General features: G+C 46.2%; 1 protein-coding gene across 1 annotated transcript in view; it reads right to left on the minus strand.

The window, feature by feature from the left end:
- Window positions 1–23,147, minus strand: part of LOC146768512 (maestro heat-like repeat-containing protein family member 1) — a gene marked incomplete at its 3' end in the record, with an annotated part of 73,934 nt that overhangs the window by 25,073 nt on the left and 25,714 nt on the right. The window contains exons 13-23 of the mRNA XM_085561750.1: window positions 21,390–21,528; window positions 19,402–19,454; window positions 18,343–18,450; window positions 18,143–18,262; window positions 17,053–17,175; window positions 14,576–14,701; window positions 13,176–13,202; window positions 10,716–10,796; window positions 10,416–10,505; window positions 2,060–2,133; window positions 208–281 (exon numbers count right to left, since the gene is read on the minus strand). Of these exons, the coding sequence (XP_085417876.1) occupies window positions 208–281; window positions 2,060–2,133; window positions 10,416–10,505; window positions 10,716–10,796; window positions 13,176–13,202; window positions 14,576–14,701; window positions 17,053–17,175; window positions 18,143–18,262; window positions 18,343–18,450; window positions 19,402–19,454; window positions 21,390–21,528 (1,015 nt within the window). The remainder of the gene's footprint in view (window positions 1–207; window positions 282–2,059; window positions 2,134–10,415; window positions 10,506–10,715; window positions 10,797–13,175; window positions 13,203–14,575; window positions 14,702–17,052; window positions 17,176–18,142; window positions 18,263–18,342; window positions 18,451–19,401; window positions 19,455–21,389; window positions 21,529–23,147) is intronic.

A 23,147-nucleotide genomic window follows, 5' to 3' on the forward strand; every position in this document is an offset into this window, starting at 1 on the left:
CCCCAGAATTCCCATTCTCCCCCAATTCCCATTTCCCCCCCCAATTCCCGTTTTCCCAGAATTCCCGTTCCCCCCCAATTCCCGTTTCCCCCAGAATTCCCATTCCCCCCCAATTCCCATTCCCCCAGAATTCCCATTCCCCCAGAATTCCCGTATTTTCCCCCCAGAATTCCCGTTTTCCCAGAATTCCCGTTCCCCCCACCTGCTCCGGCCCGGCAGTGCCCAGCGCCGCCCGCAGCAGCTCCGCGCGCTCCGCCTCGCCCAGCGCCGGCTCCAGGGCGCTGCCATCCCGGGATAAGGAAAAACGGGAACGCCGCGCCCGGCGGGGACGGCGACCGCCGGGAATTCTCGGGGAGTATGGGGATTGATTGGGAATTATCGGGAATTATTGGGGATTAATGGGAATTATTGGGAATTATTGGGGATTAATGGGAATTATTGGGGTTTTATTAGGAATTATTGGGGATTAACGGGAATTATTGGGGATTAATGGGAATTATTTGGGATTAATGGGAATTAATGGGAATTATTGGGGTTTTATTAGAGATTATTGGGGATGAATGGGAATTAATAGGAATTATTGGGGTTTTATTGGGGATTGTTAGCAATTAATGGGAATTATTGGGGATGAATGGGAATTAATGGGAATTATTGGGGTTTTATTAGGAATTAATGGGGATTAATGGGAATTATTGGGGTTTTATTGGGGATTGTTAGCAATTAATGGGAATTATTGGGGATGAATGGGAATTAATGGGAATTATTGGGGTTTTATTAGGAATTATTGGGGATTAATGGGAATTATTGGGGTTTTATTGGGAATTATTAGCAATTAATGGGAATTATAGGGGATGAATGGAAATTAATGGGAATTATTGGGGTTTTATTGGGGATTATTGGGGATTAATGGGAATTAATGGAAATTATTGGGGTTTTATTAGGAATTATTGGGGATGAATGGGAATTAATGGGAATTATTGGGGTTTTATTAGGAATTATTGGGGATGAATGGGAATTAATGGGAATTATTGGGGTTTTATTAGGAATTATTGGGGATTAATGGGAATTATTGGGGTTTTATTGGGAATTATTAGCAATTAATGGGAATTATTGGGGATGAATGGGAATTAATGGGAATTATTGGGGTTTTATTAGGAATTTATGAGGATTAATGGGAATTATTTGGGTTGTATTAGGAATTAATGGGGATTAATGGGAATTAATCGGGATTAATGGGAATTATTAGGGAATAATGGGAATAATTGAGGATTATTTGGGATTTATTGGGGTTTTATTCGGAATTATTGGGGATTAATGGGAATTATCGGGAATTATTGGGAGTTAATTGGGAATTATTGTGAGTTAATGGGAATTAATGGGGATTAATGGGAATTATTGGGATTTATTGGGGTTTTATTAGGAATTATTAGGGATTAATGGGAATTATAGGGAGTTAATTGGGAATTACTGGGGATTATTGAGGATTATTGGAGATTTATTAGGGATTAATGGGAATTATTGTGGATTAGTGGGAATTATTAGGGATTAATAGGGAATTACTGGGAGTTAATTGGGAATTATTGGGGATTATTGGGAATTAATGGGAATTATTGGAAATTATTGAGGATTATTGGGGATTTATTGGGAATTATTGGAAATTAATGGGGATTAACTGGGAATTATTGGGAGTTATTGGGAATTATTGGGGATTTTTTGGGAATTATTGGGGATTAATGGGAATTATTTTAATTACAGGGGCTCCAGAATTCACGGAATTCCCAAGGATCCAATCCCAAATCCCAAACCCCAAATCCTGATGTCGGCATTCCCGGAATTCCCAGTGACCCAACCCCAAATCCCAATCCCGGAATTCCCAGAATTCCTGAGGATCCAACCCCAAATCCCGATTCCGGAATTCCCAGAATTCCTGAGGATCCAACCCCAAATCCCAATCCCGGAATTCCCAGCGATCCAACCCCAGATCCCAATCCCGCCATTCCCGCCATTCCCATCATTCCCGGCATTCCCGAATTCCCGAATTCCCGGAATTCCGGGATACACCAGGCTGGCGCAGGCGCTCAGCGCGTGCTCCCGCAGCCGCGGCGCCTCCGGAGATTCCGCCCGCAGGAATTCCTGGGAAAAGGAAAAGGCGGGAATGGGGACGGAACGTTCCGGAAGGGCGCCTCCGGAATGTTCCGCGGAGATCCCATCCCAGAATATCCCAGAATATCCCAGTATCCATCCCAGTATATCCCAGAATATCCCAGTATATCCCAGTATATCCCAGAATATCCCAGTATCCATCCCAGAATATCCCAGTATCCATCCCAGAATATCCCAGAATATCCCAGTATATCCCAGAATATCCCAGTATCCATCCCAGAATATCCCAGTATCCATCCCAGAATATCCCAGAATATCCCAGTATCCATCCCAGAATATCCCAGTATATCCCAGTATATCCCAGTATATCCCAGAATATCCCAGTATCCATCCCAGTATATCCCAGTATATCCCAGTATATCCCAGTATATCCCAGTATATCCCAGTATATCCCAGTATCCATCCCAGTATCCATCCCAGTATATCCCAGTATCCATCCCAGTATATCCCAGTATATCCCAGTATATCCCAGTATCCATCCCAGTATCCATCCCAGTATCCATCCCAGTATATCCCAGTATATCCCAGTATCCATCCCAGTATATCCCAGTATCCATCCCAGTATATCCCAGTATATCCCAGTATCCATCCCAGTATATCCCAGTATCCATCCCAGTATCCATCCCAGTATCCATCCCAGTATATCCCAGAATATCCCAGTATATCCCAGTATCGATCCCAGTATCCATCCCAGTATATCCCAGTATATCCCAGTATCGATCCCAGTATCCATCCCAGTATATCCCAGTATCCATCCCAGTATATCCCAGTATATCCCAGTATATCCCAGTATATCCCAGTATATCCCAGTATATCCCAGTATATCCCAGTATCCATCCCAGTATATCCCAGAATATCCCAGTATCCATCCCAGTATATCCCAGTATATCCCAGTATATCCCAGTATATCCCAGTATATCCCAGTATATCCCAGTATCCATCCCAGTATCCATCCCAGTATATCCCAGTATCCATCCCAGTATATCCCAGTATATCCCAGTATCCATCCCAGTATATCCCAGTATATCCCAGTATATCCCAGTATATCCCAGTATATCCCAGTATCCATCCCAGTATCCATCCCAGTATCCATCCCAGTATCCATCCCAGTATATCCCAGTATATCCCAGTATATCCCAGTATCCATCCCAGTATCCATCCCAGTATCCATCCCAGTATCCATCCCAGTATATCCCAGTATATCCCAGTATCCATCCCAGTATCCATCCCAGTATATCCCAGTATATCCCAGTATATCCCAGTATATCCCAGTATCCATCCCAGTATCCATCCCAGTATCCATCCCAGTATCCATCCCAGTATATCCCAGTATATCCCAGTATATCCCAGTATCCATCCCAGTATCCATCCCAGTATCCATCCCAGTATATCCCAGAATATCCCAGTATATCCCAGTATATCCCAGTATATCCCAGTATATCCCAGTATCCATCCCAGTATCCATCCCAGTATATCCCAGTATATCCCAGTATCGATCCCAGTATCCATCCCAGTATATCCCAGTATCCATCCCAGTATATCCCAGTATATCCCAGTATATCCCAGTATATCCCAGTATCCATCCCAGTATCCATCCCAGTATATCCCAGTATATCCCAGTATCCATCCCAGTATATCCCAGTATCCATCCCAGTATATCCCAGTATATCCCAGTATCCATCCCAGTATATCCCAGTATATCCCAGTATCCATCCCAGTATCCATCCCAGTATATCCCAGTATATCCCAGTATCCATCCCAGTATATCCCAGTATCCATCCCAGTATATCCCAGTATATCCCAGTATATCCCAGTATCCATCCCAGTATATCCCAGTATCCATCCCAGTATCCATCCCAGTATATCCCAGTATATCCCAGTATATCCCAGTATATCCCAGTATCCATCCCAGTATATCCCAGTATCCATCCCAGTATCCATCCCAGTATATCCCAGTATCCATCCCAGTATATCCCAGTATATCCCAGTATATCCCAGTATCCATCCCAGTATATCCCAGTATCCATCCCAATATCCATCCCAGTATATCCCAGTATCCATCCCAGTATATCCCAGTATATCCCAGTATCCATCCCAGTATCCATCCCAGTATATCCCAGTATCCATCCCAGTATATCCCAGTATCCATCCCAGTATATCCCAGTATCCATCCCAGTATATCCCAGTATATCCCAGTATCCATCCCAGTATATCCCAGTATCCATCCCAGTATCCATCCCAGTATATCCCAGTATATCCCAGTATCCATCCCAGTATATCCCAGTATATCCCAGTATATCCCAGTATCCATCCCAGTATATCCCAGTATCCATCCCAGTATCCATCCCAGTATATCCCAGTATCCATCCCAGTATATCCCAGTATATCCCAGTATCCATCCCAGTATATCCCAGTATATCCCAGTATATCCCAGTATATCCCAGTATCCATCCCAGTATCCATCCCAGTATATCCCAGTATATCCCAGTATATCCGAGTATCCATCCCAGTATCCATCCCAGTATATCCCAGTATATCCCAGTATATCCCAGTATCCATCCCAGTATCCATCCCAGTATCCATCCCAGTATATCCCAGTATATCCCAGTATATCCCAGTATCCATCCCAGTATCCATCCCAGTATCCATCCCAGTATCCATCCCAGTATATCCCAGTATCCATCCCAGTATATCCCAGTATATCCCAGTATCCATCCCAGTATATCCCAGTATATCCCAGTATCCATCCCAGTATATCCCAGTATCCATCCCAGTATCCATCCCAGTATATCCCAGTATATCCCAGTATATCCCAGTATCCATCCCAGTATATCCCAGTATATCCCAGTATATCCCAGTATCCATCCCAGTATATCCCAGTATCCATCCCAGTATATCCCAGTATATCCCAGTATCCATCCCAGTATATCCCAGTATCCATCCCAGTATATCCCAGTATATCCCAGTATATCCCAGTATATCCCAGTATATCCCAGTATATCCCAGTATATCCCAGTATCCATCCCAGTATCCATCCCAGTATATCCCAGTATATCCCAGTATCCATCCCAGTATATCCCAGTATCCATCCCAGTATATCCCAGTATATCCCAGTATCCATCCCAGTATCCATCCCAGTATCCATCCCAGTATCCATCCCAGTATATCCCAGTATATCCCAGTATATCCCAGTATATCCCAGTATATCCCAGTATCCATCCCAGTATCCATCCCAGTATCCATCCCAGTATATCCCAGTATCCATCCCAGTATATCCCAGTATCCATCCCAGTATATCCCAGTATCCATCCCAGTATATCCCAGTATATCCCAGTATCCATCCCAGTATATCCCAGTATCCATCCCAGTATCCATCCCAGTATATCCCAGTATATCCCAGTATCCATCCCAGTATATCCCAGTATATCCCAGTATATCCCAGTATCCATCCCAGTATATCCCAGTATCCATCCCAGTATCCATCCCAGTATATCCCAGTATCCATCCCAGTATATCCCAGTATATCCCAGTATCCATCCCAGTATATCCCAGTATATCCCAGTATATCCCAGTATATCCCAGTATCCATCCCAGTATCCATCCCAGTATATCCCAGTATATCCCAGTATATCCGAGTATCCATCCCAGTATCCATCCCAGTATATCCCAGTATATCCCAGTATATCCCAGTATCCATCCCAGTATCCATCCCAGTATCCATCCCAGTATATCCCAGTATATCCCAGTATATCCCAGTATCCATCCCAGTATCCATCCCAGTATCCATCCCAGTATCCATCCCAGTATATCCCAGTATCCATCCCAGTATATCCTAGTATATCCCAGTATCCATCCCAGTATATCCCAGTATATCCCAGTATCCATCCCAGTATATCCCAGTATCCATCCCAGTATATCCCAGTATATCCCAGTATATCCCAGTATATCCCAGTATCCATCCCAGTATATCCCAGTATATCCCAGTATATCCCAGTATATCCCAGTATATCCCAGTATATCCCAGTATCCATCCCAGTATCCATCCCAGTATATCCCAGTATATCCCAGTATCCATCCCAGTATATCCCAGTATCCATCCCAGTATATCCCAGTATATCCCAGTATATCCCAGTATCCATCCCAGTATCCATCCCAGTATATCCCAGTATATCCCAGTATATCCCAGTATCCATCCCAGTATCCATCCCAGTATCCATCCCAGTATATCCCAGTATATCCCAGTATCCATCCCAGTATCCATCCCAGTATCCATCCCAGTATCCATCCCAGTATATCCCAGTATATCCCAGTATCCATCCCAGTATCCATCCCAGTATATCCCAGTATCCATCCCAGTATATCCCAGTATCCATCCCAGTATATCCCAGTATCCATCCCAGTATCCATCCCAGTATCCATCCCAGTATCCATCCCAGTATATCCCAGTATCCATCCCAGTATCCATCCCAGTATATCCCAGTATATCCCAGTATATCCCAGTATATCCCAGTATCCATCCCAGTATATCCCAGTATCCATCCCAGTATCCATCCCAGTATATCCCAGTATCCATCCCAGTATCCATCCCAGTATATCCCAGTATCCATCCCAGTATATCCCAGTATATCCCAGTATATCCCAGTATCCATCCCAGTATATCCCAGTATCCATCCCAATATCCATCCCAGTATATCCCAGTATCCATCCCAGTATATCCCAGTATATCCCAGTATCCATCCCAGTATCCATCCCAGTATATCCCAGTATCCATCCCAGTATATCCCAGTATCCATCCCAGTATATCCCAGTATCCATCCCAGTATATCCCAGTATATCCCAGTATCCATCCCAGTATATCCCAGTATCCATCCCAGTATCCATCCCAGTATATCCCAGTATATCCCAGTATCCATCCCAGTATATCCCAGTATATCCCAGTATATCCCAGTATCCATCCCAGTATATCCCAGTATCCATCCCAGTATCCATCCCAGTATATCCCAGTATCCATCCCAGTATATCCCAGTATATCCCAGTATCCATCCCAGTATATCCCAGTATATCCCAGTATATCCCAGTATATCCCAGTATCCATCCCAGTATCCATCCCAGTATATCCCAGTATATCCCAGTATATCCGAGTATCCATCCCAGTATCCATCCCAGTATATCCCAGTATATCCCAGTATATCCCAGTATCCATCCCAGTATCCATCCCAGTATCCATCCCAGTATATCCCAGTATATCCCAGTATATCCCAGTATCCATCCCAGTATCCATCCCAGTATCCATCCCAGTATCCATCCCAGTATATCCCAGTATCCATCCCAGTATATCCCAGTATATCCCAGTATCCATCCCAGTATATCCCAGTATATCCCAGTATCCATCCCAGTATATCCCAGTATCCATCCCAGTATATCCCAGTATATCCCAGTATATCCCAGTATATCCCAGTATCCATCCCAGTATATCCCAGTATATCCCAGTATATCCCAGTATCCATCCCAGTATATCCCAGTATCCATCCCAGTATATCCCAGTATATCCCAGTATCCATCCCAGTATATCCCAGTATCCATCCCAGTATATCCCAGTATATCCCAGTATATCCCAGTATATCCCAGTATATCCCAGTATATCCCAGTATATCCCAGTATCCATCCCAGTATCCATCCCAGTATATCCCAGTATATCCCAGTATCCATCCCAGTATATCCCAGTATCCATCCCAGTATATCCCAGTATATCCCAGTATATCCCAGTATCCATCCCAGTATCCATCCCAGTATATCCCAGTATCCATCCCAGTATATCCCAGTATCCATCCCAGTATCCATCCCAGTATCCATCCCAGTATATCCCAGTATATCCCAGTATCCATCCCAGTATCCATCCCAGTATCCATCCCAGTATCCATCCCAGTATATCCCAGTATCCATCCCAGTATATCCCAGTATATCCCAGTATCCATCCCAGTATATCCCAGTATCCATCCCAGTATCCATCCCAGTATCCATCCCAGTATCCATCCCAGTATATCCCAGTATCCATCCCAGTATCCATCCCAGTATCCATCCCAGTATATCCCAGTATCCATCCCAGTATCCATCCCAGTATATCCCAGTATCCATCCCAGTATATCCCAGTATCCATCCCAGTATCCATCCCAGTATCCATCCCAGTATATCCCAGTATATCCCAGTATATCCCAGTATATCCCAGTATATCCCAGTATCCATCCCAGTATATCCCAGTATCCATCCCAGTATCCATCCCAGTATCCATCCCAGTATATCCCAGTATCCATCCCAGTATATCCCAGTATCCATCCCAGTATATCCCAGTATATCCCAGTATCCATCCCAGTATATCCCAGTATATCCCAGTATATCCCAGTATCCATCCCAGTATATCCCAGTATCCATCCCAGTATATCCCAGTATATCCCAGTATATCCCAGTATATCCCAGTATCCATCCCAGTATCCATCCCAGTATATCCCAGTATCCATCCCAGTATATCCCAGTATATCCCAGTATCCATCCCAGTATATCCCAGTATATCCCAGTATATCCCAGTATATCCCAGTATCCATCCCAGTATCCATCCCAGTATATCCCAGTATATCCCAGTATATCCGAGTATCCATCCCAGTATCCATCCCAGTATATCCCAGTATATCCCAGTATCCATCCCAGTATCCATCCCAGTATCCATCCCAGTATATCCCAGTATATCCCAGTATATCCCAGTATCCATCCCAGTATCCATCCCAGTATCCATCCCAGTATCCATCCCAGTATATCCCAGTATCCATCCCAGTATCCATCCCAGTATCCATCCCAGTATATCCCAGTATATCCCAGTATCCATCCCAGTATATCCCAGTATCCATCCCAGTATATCCCAGTATATCCCAGTATATCCCAGTATATCCCAGTATCCATCCCAGTATATCCCAGTATATCCCAGTATATCCCAGTATATCCCAGTATATCCCAGTATATCCCAGTATCCATCCCAGTATCCATCCCAGTATATCCCAGTATATCCCAGTATCCATCCCAGTATATCCCAGTATCCATCCCAGTATATCCCAGTATATCCCAGTATATCCCAGTATCCATCCCAGTATCCATCCCAGTATATCCCAGTATATCCCAGTATATCCCAGTATCCATCCCAGTATCCATCCCAGTATCCATCCCAGTATATCCCAGTATATCCCAGTATCCATCCCAGTATCCATCCCAGTATCCATCCCAGTATATCCCAGTATATCCCAGTATCCATCCCAGTATCCATCCCAGTATATCCCAGTATCCATCCCAGTATATCCCAGTATCCATCCCAGTATATCCCAGTATCCATCCCAGTATCCATCCCAGTATCCATCCCAGTATCCATCCCAGTATATCCCAGTATCCATCCCAGTATCCATACCAGTATATCCCAGTATCCATCCCAGTATCCATCCCAGTATCCATCCCAGTATATCCCAGTATCCATCCCAGTATATCCCAGAATATCCCAGTATCCATCCCAGTATCCATCCCAGTATCCATCCCAGTATATCCCAGTATATCCCAGTATCCATCCCAGTATATCCCAGTATCCATCCCAGTATCCATCCCAGTATCCATCCCAGTATATCCCAGTATCCATCCCAGTATATCCCAGTATATCCCAGTATCCATCCCAGTATATCCCAGTATCCATCCCAGTATATCCCAGTATATCCCAGTATCCATCCCAGTATATCCCAGTATCCATCCCAGTATCCATCCCAGTATATCCCAGTATATCCCAGAATATCCCAGTATCCATCCCAGTATATCCCAGTATCCATCCCAGTATCCATCCCAGAATATCCCAGTATATCCCAGTATATCCCAGTATCCATCCCAGTATCCATCCCAGTATATCCCAGTATATCCCAGTATATCCCAGTATCCATCCCAGTATATCCCAGTATCCATCCCAGTATATCCCAGTATATCCCAGTATCCATCCCAGTATCCATCCCAGTATATCCCAGTATCCATCCCAGTATATCCCAGTATATCCCAGTATATCCCAGTATCCATCCCAGTATCCATCCCAGTATCCATCCCAGAATATCCCAGTATATCCCAGTATATCCCAGTATCCATCCCAGTATCCATCCCAGTATATCCCAGTATATCCCAGTATATCCCAGTATCCATCCCAGTATATCCCAGTCTATCCCAGTCCGTCCCAGTCTCACCACCATCAGCGCCACCAGCTCGGCCTTGTGGGCGATGCTGCCGGGGCCGTTCCCGGGAAATTTCCCGGGCTCGTTCCCGAACTTCCCGGGCTCGTTCCCGAACTTCCCGGGCTCGTTCCCGAATTTCCCGGCGTCATTCCCGAATTTCCCGGGCTCGTTCCCGAATTTCCCGGGGTCGTTCCCGAATTTCCCGGGCTCGTTCCCGAATTTCCCGGGGTCGTTCCCGAATTTCCCGGGCTCGTTCCCGAATTTCCCGGGGTCGTTCCCGAATTTCCCGGGCTCGTTCCCGAATTTCCCGGCGTCGTTCCCGGGGCTGTGCCGGGCCAGGGCTCGGCCGGCCATGGAGACGCTGCGGGCCAGAGTCAGCCGCAGCAGCGGGTCCTGAGGGACGGAGCCGGGATTGGATTGGGATTGGGATGGGATTGGGATTGGGATTGGGAACTGGGATCGGGATCAGGATTGGGAACTGGGATTGGGATTGATTGGGATCGGGATTGGGATGGGATTGGGATTGGGATTGGGATTGATTGGGATTGATTGGGATCGGGATTGGGATTGGGATTGATTGGGATCGGGATCGGGATCGGGATTGGGATTGGGATTGATTGGGATCGGGATCGGGATCGGGATCGGGATCGGGATCGGGATCGGGATCGGGATTGGGAACTGGGATTGGGATTGGGAACTGGGATTGGGATTGGGAACTGGGATCGGGATCAGGATTGGGAACTGGGATTGGGATCGGGATTGGGAACTGGGATTGGGATCGGGATCGGGAACTGGGATCGGGAACTGGGATTGGGATCGGGATCAGGAACTGGGATTGGGAACTGGGATTGGGATTGGGAACTGGGATTGGGAACTGGGATTGGGAACCGGGATTGGGATTGGGAACTGGGATTGGGATTGGGAACTGGGATTGGGATTGGGAACTGGGATTGGGAACTGGGATTGGGATTGGAATCGGGATTGGGATTGGGATCGGGATTGGGATTGGGATCGGGATTGGGAACCGGGATTGGGAACTGGGATTGGGATTGGGATTGGGGTTGGGAACTGGGAACTGGGATTGGGAACTGGGATTGGGATTGGGAACTGGGATTGGGATTGGGAACTGGGATTGGGATTGGGATTGGGATTGGGAATGGGATCGGGAACCGGGATCGGGATTGGGATCAGGTTCAGGAACCGGGATTGGGAACTGGGAACTGGGAACTGGGATTGGGATTGGGATTGGGAACTGGGATTGGGAACTGGGATTGGGATTGGGATTGGGATCAGGTTCAGGAACCGGGATTGGGATTGGGATTGGGATTGGGATTGGGAACTGGGATTGGGAACTGGGATTGGGATTGGGAACCGGGATTGGGATTGGGATTGGGAACTGGGATTGGGAACCAGGATTGGGATTGGGAACTGGGATTGGGATTGGGATTGGGATTGGGAACCAGGATTGGGATTGGGATCTGGGATTGGGATTGGGAACTGGGATTGGGAACCAGGATTGGGATTGGGATCAGGTTCAGGAACCGGGATTGGGAACTGGGAACTGGGAACTGGGATTGGGATTGGGATTGGGAACTGGGATTGGGATTGGGATTGGGATTGGGAACTGGGATTGGGATTGGGATTGGGATTGGGAACTGGGATTGGGATTGGGATTGGGATTGGGAACTGGGATTGGGATTGTGATTGGGATTGGGAACTGGGATTGGGATTGGGATCAGGTTCAGGAACCGGGATTGGGATTGGGAACCAGGATTGGGATTGGGGGTTGGAACTGGGATCAACCCAGAACTGGGATCAGCCCTATAAATGAACTGGTATGGTATAAAATAAATAAAATAAAATAAAATAAAATAAAATAAAATAAAATAAAATAAAATAAAATAAAATAAAATAAAATAAAATAAAATAAAATAAAGTAAAGTAAAATAAAATAAAGTAAAATAAAATAAATCTGGAAAAATCCTGGCATCCCATCAAAACCCAAGAATTACAGAAAAAATCCAGAAATCCCAAAAAACCCCCTGGAATTATGAAAAAATCCGGGAATTCCTTGCAGAATCCGTTAGAGGCAGCAAGGGAGAGGCGTTAGTGGAGCCCAAGGAGGGAATTCCCGACCGGAAAATTCCATGGAAATCCCCGGGAATGCCCCAGTCCAAGTGGGAAGATTCCATGGAATCACAGAATTCCAGAATGATGGGATTAAAGAATCCTGGAATTCCAGGATCATGGAATTAATGGGATTTATGGAATTCTGGTATTAGTGGACGGCAAAATTCCAGAATTCTGGAATTCCAATATAATTGAATTATGGAACTGTGGAATTCCGGGATCAGGGAATTCTGGAATTTCTGGAATTCTGGTATTAGTGGATGGCAAAATTCCAGAATGGAACTGTGGAATTCCAGGATCAGGGAATTCTGGAATTCCGGGATCTCGGCATTTCTGAAACCGTGGAATTCCAGATTCACGGAATTCCGGCATTGTGGATTTAGGGAATTCTTGGATGACAGAATTCCGGGATTTTGGGATTGTGGATTTGTGGAATTCTTGGATGACAGAATTCCGGGATTTTGGGACCGTGGAATTCCGGGATCATCTGGGCCGGAAGGTCCAGGCCCGCCTTTCCCATCCCTTTTTCCCAGGAATTTTCCCGGGAATTCCGTTGATTTTTTCGGGAAGCGCTTCCAGCCCGCAATGAGAGGAAAAAGCGGAAAGAGGAAAAATTCCAAGGCCAATCCCAAAATTCCCTACCTTGGTCCCTACTTTTATTCCCAGAACCTGAACGGGCGGAAAAAAACCAAAATTCCCATCAGGAAAATCCCAAATTCCTCTGGGAAGGAACAAAATTCCAGCGGGAAAAGCGAAATTCCCAATGGAAAAAACAAATTCCAGCAGGAAAAAAAAAAGAAATTTTTGGGGAAAAAAACCAAAATCCCACCAGAAAAACCCAAATTCCATCGGAGAAAAACCCAAAAATTCCATTGGGAAAATGCAAATTCCATCGGGAAAATGCCCAAATCCAAGCAGGAAAAAAAAATGGGAAATTTCACTGGAAAATCCAAAATCCCAGCAGGAAAAAAATGAAATTCCAGTGGGAAAAACCCAAATTCCCCCCAAATCCCCCAAAATTCCTGGAAAGGTCCCGGAAATAGCCTGGGAAATTCCCCAAAAATTCCTGGGAAAATTCTCATAAAACTCAAAGAAAATTCTCTGGATATTCCCAGAAAATTCCTGGAAAATTCCAAAAAAATAACAGAAAACTCCTGCAAAGTTTCCAGAAAATTCCTAGAAAATTCATGGAAAATTCTCAGAAAATTCCTGGAAAGTTCTTGGAAAATTGTGGAAAATTCATGAAAAATTCCTGGAATATTCCCCAAAAACTCCAAAAAAAATCCCAGAAAATTTCTGTAAAATTCCTGTAAAATTCCAAAAAAATTCCCACAAAATTCCCATAAAATTCTCCAAAAATTCCTGTAAAATTCCTGCAAAATTCCCACTAAATTCCCCAAAAACTCCTGTAAAATTCCCAAAAAATTCCTGTAGAAGTCCTGCCCTGTAAAATTTCAATACAATTCTCAAAAAATTCCTGTAAAATTCCCGTAAAATTGCCAAAAAATTCCTGTAAAATTCCTGTAAAATTCCCTTAAAATTCCCCCAAAATTCCTGTACAATTCTAGTAAAATTCAGAAAAATTCCTGTAAAATTCTCAAAAAATTTCTGTAAAATTAAAAAAAAAATTCCTTTAAAATTCCCGTGAAATTCCTGTGAAATTCCCATTAAAATCTCCAAAAATTCCCAGAAAATCCCAAAAAATTCTGGTAAATTTCTCCAAAAATTCCCATAAAATTCCCCAAAAATTCCTTTAAAATTCCTTTAAAATTCCTGTGAAATTCCCATTAAAATCTCCAAAAATTCCCAGAAAATCCCAAAAAATTCTGGTAAAATTCTCCAAAAATTCCTGTAAAATTCCTCTAAAATTCCTGTAAAATCCCCCAAAAACTCCCATAAAATTCCCCAAAAAATCCCCAAAAATTCCTGTAAAATCCCTGTAAAATCCCCCAAAAATCCCCTAAAAATCCCCAATAAATCCCCACACAATCGCCATGAATTTCCCGCGGAATTCCGGCGGAATTCCGTCGGAATTCCGTGACCTTGGAGCGGCCGAGGCGCAGGAGGCAGCCGAGGATCCGCGGCTCCGGAGGCGCCGCCGCCGCCACGCGGCCCAGGCACAGCGCCAGCGCTGCCCGCCGCAGCTCCACGTCCAGCTGGTTCTGGTCCTGGAAAAACAGGGAAATAATGGGAAAAATATGGGAAAAAATGGGGGAAAAAATGGGGAAAAAATGGGGGGGAAATGGGGAAAAAAATGGGGAAAAATCCATGGAAAACCCAAGGGAAAAGGCGGCCCAGGGAGAGCGCCAGGGCTGCCCGGGACTGCTCCGTGTCCAGCTTGTTCTGGTCCTGGAAAAACAGGGAAAAGTGTTGGGAAATAATGGGAAAAATATGGGGAAAAAATGGGGAAAACTCCAGGGAAAAAATGGGGAAAAAATGGGGAAAAATGGGGAAAACCCAAGGGAAAAGGCGGCCCAGGCAGAGCGCCAGCGCTGCCCGGGACTGCTCCGTGTCCAGCTTGTTCTGGTCCTGGAAAAACAGGGAAAAGTGTTGGGAAAATGGGGAAAATATGGGAAAAAATGGGGAAAAATGGGGAAAAATGGGGAAAAAGTGGGGGGAAAAATGGGGAAAAAATGGGGAAAAGCCCAGGGTAAATCCAAGGGAAAAGGCGGCCCAGGCAGAGCGCCAGGGCTGCCCGCCGCCGCTCCACGTCCAGCTGGTTCTGGTCCTGGAAAAACAGGGAAAGGTGTTGGGAAATAATGGGAAAAATATGGGGAAAAAATGGGGAAAACTCCAGGGAAAAAATGGGGAAAAAATGGGGAAAAATGGGGAAAACCCAAGGGAAAAGGCGGCCCAGGCAGAGCGCCAGCGCTGCCCGCCGCAGCTCCACGTCCAGCTGGTTCTGGTCCTGGAAAAAACAGGGAAAGGTGTTGGGAAATAATGGGGAAAATATGGGAAAAAATGGGGGAAACTCCAGGGAAAAAATGGGGGAAAAATGGGGGGGAAATGGGGAAAAAAATGGGGAAAAATCCATGGAAAACCCAGGGAAAGGCGGCCCAGGCAGAGCGCCAGGGCTGCCCGGGACTGCTCCGTGTCCAGCTGGTTCTGGTCCTGGAAAAACAGGGAAAAGTGTTGGGAAATAATGGGAAAATATGGGGAAAAATGGGGGAAAAAATGGGGATGAAATGGGGAAAAAATGGGCAAAAATGGGGAAAACCCAAGGGAAAAGGCGGCCCAGGCACAGCGCCAGGGCTGCCCGGGACTGCTCCGTGTCCAGCTTGTTCTGGTCCTGGAAAAACAGGGAAAAGTGTTGGGAAATAATGGGAAAATATGGGGAAAAGTGGGGAAAATATGGGGAAAAAATGGGGAAAAAATGGGGAAAAAATGGGGAAAACCATGGAAAAACCCAAGGAAAAAGGTGGGAAAAACATGGGAAAAATAGGGGGAAATATCATAAAAGGTGGGAAAACACAGGGGAAAGAGTGGGAAAATGGGGGGAAACAGGGAAAAGGGGGGGAAATTGGGAAAATGGGAAAAATATGGGGAAATGGGGGAAAAAATGGGAAAAGGTGGGGGAAAAAATGGGAAAAGGTGGGAAAAACCTGGGAAAAATGGGGGGAAACATCAGAAAAGGTAGGAAACATAAGGGAAAAGGTGGGAAAAACAGGGAAAAACATGGGAAAAATGGGGAAAAATGGGAAAAATGGGAAAAGGTGGGAAAAACAGGGGAAAAAATGGGAAAAACATGGGAAACTGAGGGAAAACGGAAAATGTAGGAAAAAAAAATGGGGAAAATGGGAAAATATGGGAAAAATGAGGGAAAACAGGGAAAATGTGAGAAAAAATGGGAAAAATGGGAAATGTGGGAAAAGGTGGGAAAAATGAGGGAAAAATGAGGGAAAACAGGGAAAATGTGAGAAAATGTGGAAAAAAATGGGAAAAACATGGGAAAAATGTGGGAAAACAGGGAAAATGTGAGAAAATGCAGGAAAAATGGGAGAATATGGGAAAACATGGGAAAACATACGGGGAAAGGTGGGAGAACAGGGAAAGCGGGTGAAAACATGGAAAACATGGAAAAAGCATGGAAAAATATGGGAAAGACGTGGGAATGCCGTGGGAAAAATATGGGAATGCCATGGGAAAAATATGGGAAAAAACTCCACGGAAAACAAGGGGAAAGACATGGAGAAAACACGGAAAAACATGGAGAAAACGGAATTCCAGATTCGTGGAGTTGTTGGAATTTCTGGAATTTTGGGATCACGGAATCCCGGATTCATGGAACTCCGGATTCATGGAATTGCGGAATTCCAGAATGACGGGATTTGTGGAAAGCTGGGATTTTTTTGGGGGATCACGGAATTCCCAAGAAAAGAACAGAATATTCCAAGGGAACCGTGTTAAAAATCCTCCTGAAATCCTGGAATTCCAAGGAAGGGATGGAACATTCCCCCAAAATCCCCCTCGCCATTCCCGTTTTTCCCATTTTTGCCGAGAATCCGCCGGGAATTCCCACCTTGAAGATGCTGAAGAATCCCTGGGATTTCCTGCAGGCGTCGGATTGCTCAAATTCCTCCAATTTTTCCAACGTTTCTTCCGGGTGGCTCCGGGCGCAGATCCCGAAGCAGGAAGCCAAACCCTGCGGGAATTCCGGGAATGAAACCCCACAGAATTCCCGGATTTTTCCCCCAACGTTTACTCCCAACTCCTGGGCTGCGCCAAGGGAATTCCCGCTTGGAATTCCAGGAATTCCAGGATTTTCGGGCAGGAATTCCTGCCTGGGAAGGGCTGGGATGGAATTCCCGAGGAATTTTGGCGGCAGTCCGTGGAATTCCAGGATTTTAGTTGGAATTCCCACAGAATTCCGGGATTTTAGAAGAAGATTCATGGAATTCCAGAATTTTTTAGCAGGAATTCCATGGAATTCCAGGATTTGAGCTGGGATTCCAAGGTTTTAGACAAGTATTCCTTGGAATTCCAGGATTTTAGCACAGAGTCCCAGGGAATTCCAGGATTTTAGATGGATTTCCACGGAATTCCAGGATTTTAGTTGTGACTCCGAGGAATTCCAGGATTTGAGCTGTGATTCCAAGACTTTAGTCAGGATTCCTTGGAATTCCATTATTTTAGTTGTGATCCCCACAGAATTCCAGGATTTTAGCTGGAATTCCAAGATTTTAGTCAGGATTCTTTGGAATTCCAGGATTTTAGCTGGGATTCCTCAGAATTCCAAAACTTTAGTAACAATTACCCTGCAATTCCATCATTTTATCCACGATTTCCCCAGAATTCCATCATTTTATCCATGATTTCCCCGGAATTCCATCATTTTATCCACTATTTCCCCAGAATTCCACAATTTTATCCACGATTTCCCCGGAATTCCATCATTTTATCCACGATTTCCCCGGAATTCCATCATTTTATCCACGATTTCCCCGGAATTCCACACTTTCCCCCCCCCACCCCCTCAGGAAATCCCAATCCCAGCCCACTCCCAACCCCGACATTCCCAGGAATTCCCGGGAAGAGCGGCCCCACGCCTTTGCCAGGAGGGAACCCCCCCGGAATTCCCGGAATTCCCGGAATTCCCGGGGATCCCTCACCTCCCGCTCGGCCTCTTCCTGGTACTGGGCGTTTTCCAGGAGCTCCTGGAGCTGCCTCCGGACCAGCTCCTTCCCGGGCCACAGCCCCAGCGCCGTTCCCATGGATCTGTAGAGGAAATCCTGGGAAAAAAAACCGGGAATTCCAGCGGGAAACGGCCGGGAGGAGGCGGGAAACATTCCCGGATTTTCCCCGGCCTCACCTTCTCCGCCGCGGATCCGTCGGCGTCGCGGAGCTGCCGGAACGTCTCCGCCACCAAGGGGCAAATCCAGGATTTATCCGGGATGGAGCTCAGGGATTCCCGGAAAAACTGGGATGGGCAACGGGCGGTTGGGAATTCCGGGAATTCCAGCCGGGAATTCCAGCCGGGAATCCCAGCCGGGAATCCCGAGCCCCCCGCGTCCCCACGGCAAAGCGACGGCGCTTGGAATTCTGCTTTTCCATCCCAAAATCCCATCAAATCCCAAGAACCCCCTGGAATTCTGCTTCTCCATCCTGAATTCCCATGGAAAAATCCCTTTGGAATTCTGGTTTCCCATCCCAAATTCCCGTGAAAAGCTCAGGATCCTCTGGAATTCTGATTTTCCATCCCAAATTCCCATGGGAAATCCCTTGGGAATTCCGGTGTCCCATCCCAAATTCCCGTGGAATTCTAAGAACCCTTTGGAATTCTGGTTTTCCATCCCAAATTCCCATGGGAAATCCCTTGGGAATTCCGGTGTCCCATCCCAAATTCCCGTGGAATTCTAAGAACCCTTTGGAATTCTGGTTTTCCATCCCAAATTCCCATGGGAAATCCCTTGGGAATTCCGGTGTCCCATCCCAAATTCCCGTGGAATTCTAAGAACCCTTTGGAATTCTGGTTTTCCATCCCCAAATTCCCATGGAAAGCTGCCAACCCTGTGGAATGCCAAATTCCCACCCCAAATTCCCACAGAATTCTCTGGATCCCTTTGGAATTCTGGTTTCCCAATCTGGATCCCTTTGGAATTCTGGTTTTCCATCCCAAATTTCCTTTGGAATCCTGGTTTCCCATCCCCAGATCCCTTTGGGAATCTGGAATTCCCAGGAAACGCCGCCCTGGCCCCTTTTCCCTCGGGATCCCGATCCCGGATTTCCCCCAGCTCCGAAGGCTCCTCCCTCCCCAGTTCCATGGGGAAAATTCCCTGGATTTGAGTTCTTCCCGCCCTTTTCCCAACCCTGATCCCTTTTCCAGAGCCAAAATCCCGGGAAAAGCTTCCCGGAATTCCCGGATCCGCACCTGGAGCAGCTTCTCCTCCCACTCCTGCTGGTCCAGGGACTCCTCGGTGTTCTCTGGGGGAAAATCGGGATTTTGGGAATTCCCAGGGACCCGGGAATGTGGGGAGAATTCCCCAGGGAAAAGGTTTGGGAACACTGGGAAAAATGCCCGCGTGGGAAAAGTGGGAATTCTGGGATCGGAGGGATTTGGGAGCAGATTCCCGGAAAAAACGGAGGTGGGGAGTGGATCCCATAAAATCCCATTATCCCATAAATCCCAAAAATCACATAATCCCATTTTCCCACAGATCCCATCACAAAAACCCCATAAATCCCAAAACCACCAAAAATCCCCAAAATCCCACGGATTCCATCCCATTAGTGTACAAATCCCATGGATCCCATAAATCCCACTAATCCCATCATCCCGTTTTCCCATAAATCCCGATGGATCCCATCCCATAAATCCCCCCAAATCCCACAAATCCCATAATCCCATTTTCCCAATGGATCTCGTCCCATCAATCCCACAAATCCCATAAATCTCACAGATCCCATCCCGTTGTCCAATAAATCCCATTATCCCATGGATCCCATGGATCCCATCCCATAAACCCCAGAAATCCCACAAATCCCGTGGATCCCAGAAATCCCACAAATCCCACAAATCCGGTAAATCCCATTTTCCCATGGGTCCCATCCCATAAATCCATAAATCCCATGGATCCCACAAATTCCATCCCATTATCCCATTTTCCCATGGATCCCATCACTTAATCCCATAAATCCCATGGATCTCATTGATCCCATAAACCCCATAAATCCCGTAAATCCCATTTTCCCATGGATCCCATCCCGAAAACCCCATAATCCCATAATTCCCATAAATCCCATGGATCCCAAAAAATCCCATAAATCCCATGGATCCCATAAATCCCATTTTCCCATGTATCCAAAAAATCCTATAAACCCCATAAATCCCATAATCCTATCAATCCCACCGATCCCAAAAATCCCATAAATCCCATCAATCCAATGGATCCCAAAAATACCATAATCCCTAAAATCCCATAATCCTATAAATCCCACAGATCCAAAAAATCCCATAAATCCAATGGATCCCAAAACTCCCATAAATCCCATAATCCCAAAAATCCCATAATCCTATAAATCCCACTGATCCCAAAAATCCCATAAATCCCATGGATCCCAAAAAGTACCATGGATCCCAAAAAATACCATAAATCCCAAAAATCCCAATAATCCCCAAAATCCCACAAATCCCATTTTCCCATGGATCTCATCCCACAAATCCCCCAAACCCCGAAAATCCCCCAAACCCCGAAAATCCCCAAAATCCCCAAAATCCCCAAAATCCCAAAAATCCCCCGAATCCCAGAAAATCCAAAAATCCCATAAATCCCACAAATCCCTCAAATCCCATTTTCCCATGGATCTCATCCCACAAATCCCCCAAACCCTGAAAATCCCAAAAATCCCCAAAATCCCATAAATCCCCCAAATCCCCAAAATCCCCCAAATCCTATAAATCCCCCAAATCCCAGAAAATCCCATAAATCCCCCAAATCCCAGAAAATCCCACAAATCCCACAAATCCCTCAAATCCCATTTTCCCATGGATCTCATCCCACAAATCCCCCAAACCCCGAAAATCCCCAAAATCCCCAAAATCCCATAAATCCCTCAAATCCCCAAAATCCCCCAAATCCCCAAAATCCCAAAAATCCCCAAAATCCCAAAAATCCCCAAAATCCCCCAAATCCCCCAAATCCCAGAAAATCCCACAAATCCCCCAAATCCCACAAATCCCATTTTCCCATGGATCTCATCCCACAAATCCCCAAATCCCCCAAATCCGGGCGAGCCTCCCCGGAATCCCCATCCGGAATCCTGCCCCGGCCCCGTTCCCGCCCTTCTCTTCCCGGTTTTTTTTTGGGATGGGGAAATTCCCGGGGTGGGAATTTCGGGGCCCTCTGGGGGTTTCCCGACCTTGCAGGAGCCGCAGGAGTTTGGGAATTTCGGAATTCCAGGATTCCCGCAGCTCCGGCGGGACGAGGCGCAGCTCCCGGAGCAGCAGCAGCGCCGGCGCCCCGCGGCCGCCGCCCGCCCACGGCCGCCACGAGACCGCCTGGAAAAACGGGAACGGGAACAACGGGAACAACGGGAACAACGGGGAACAACGGGGAAAACGGGAACAGGAAAAACGGGAATGGGAACAACGGGGAAACGGGAAAAACGGGAATGGGAACAACGGGGAAAACGGGAACGAGAACGGGAAAAACGGGAATGGGAAAAACGGGGAAAACGGGAATGGGAACAACGGGAACAACGGGAACAACGGGAACAACGGGAACAACGGGAATGGGAACAACAGGAAAAACGGGAAAAACGGGAACGGGAACAACAGGGAAAACGGTAATGAAAACAATGGGGAAAACGGGAATGAGAACGGGAAAAACGGGAATGAGAACGGGAATGAGAACGGGAAAAACGGGAATGAGAACGGGAAAAACGGGAACGGGAACGAGAACGGGAAAACGGGAATGAGAACAGGAAAAACAGGAATGAGAATGGGGGGAAAAATGGGAAAAACGGGAACGAGAACGGGAACGAGAACGGGAATGAAAACAACGGGGAAAACAGGAATGAAAACAGGAGAAATGGGAATGAGAACGGGAATGAGAACGGGAAAAATGGGAATGGGAACGAGAATGAAAACGGGGGAAAAATGGGAAAAACGGAAATGAGAACGGGAACGAGAACGGGAAAAACGGGAATGAGAACAGGAATGAGAACGGGGTGAGAAACGGGAATGAGAACGGGAAAAACGGGAATGAAAACGGGAATGGGAACGGGAAAAACGGGAATGGGAACGGGAATGAGAACGGGGTGAGAAACGGGAATGAAAACGGGAATGAAAACAACGGGGAAAACGGGAATGAAAACGGGAATGAAAACGGGAACGAGAACGGGAACGAGAACGGGAACGAGAACGGGAATGAGAACGGGAATGAAAACAGGAAAAACAGGAATGAGAACGGGAATGAGAACGGGAATGAGAACGGGAATGAAAACGGGAACGAGAACGGGAATGAGAACGGGAATGAAAACAGGAAAAACAGGAATGAAAACGGGAATGAGAACAGGGAAAACGGGAATGAAAACAACGGGGAAAACGGGAATGAGAATGGGAATGAAAACAGGAATGAAAACGGGAAAAAACGGGAATGAAAACGGGAAAGAGAACGGGAAAAACGGGAAAGAGAACGGGAAAAACGGGAATGAAAACAACAGGGAAAATGGGAATGAGAACGGGAATGAAAACGGGGGGAAAAAACGGGAATGAAAACGGGAATGAAAACGGGAATGAAAACAGGAATGAAAACAGGAATGAAAACGGGGGGAAAAACAGGAAAAAGGGGAATGAAAACGTGAAAAACGGAATGAAAATGGGAAAGACGGGAATGAAAACGGGGGGAGAAATGGGAAAAACGGGAGAAACGGGAAAAATGGGAGAAACGGGAGTGAGAAACAGGAGAAATGGGAAAAACGGGAATGAGATCCAGAAAAACGGGAATGACGTTGGGAAAAAAAAGGGAAAATCAGAAATAATGGGAATAAAACCCGCCTGGGAATAATGGCGGGAAAAATGGGGTGAGAAATGGGAAAACCGGGAAAAATGGGAATGAAAACTGCCTGGGAATGACAATGGGAAGAGTGGGAGTGAAAACTGGGAATAACGGGAAT

The sequence above is a fragment of the Lonchura striata genome, chromosome 2 (genome assembly GCF_050655825.1).
Source record: "Lonchura striata isolate lonStrDom1 chromosome 2, ASM5065582v1, whole genome shotgun sequence".
Classification (NCBI taxonomy): Eukaryota; Metazoa; Chordata; class Aves; order Passeriformes; family Estrildidae; genus Lonchura; species Lonchura striata.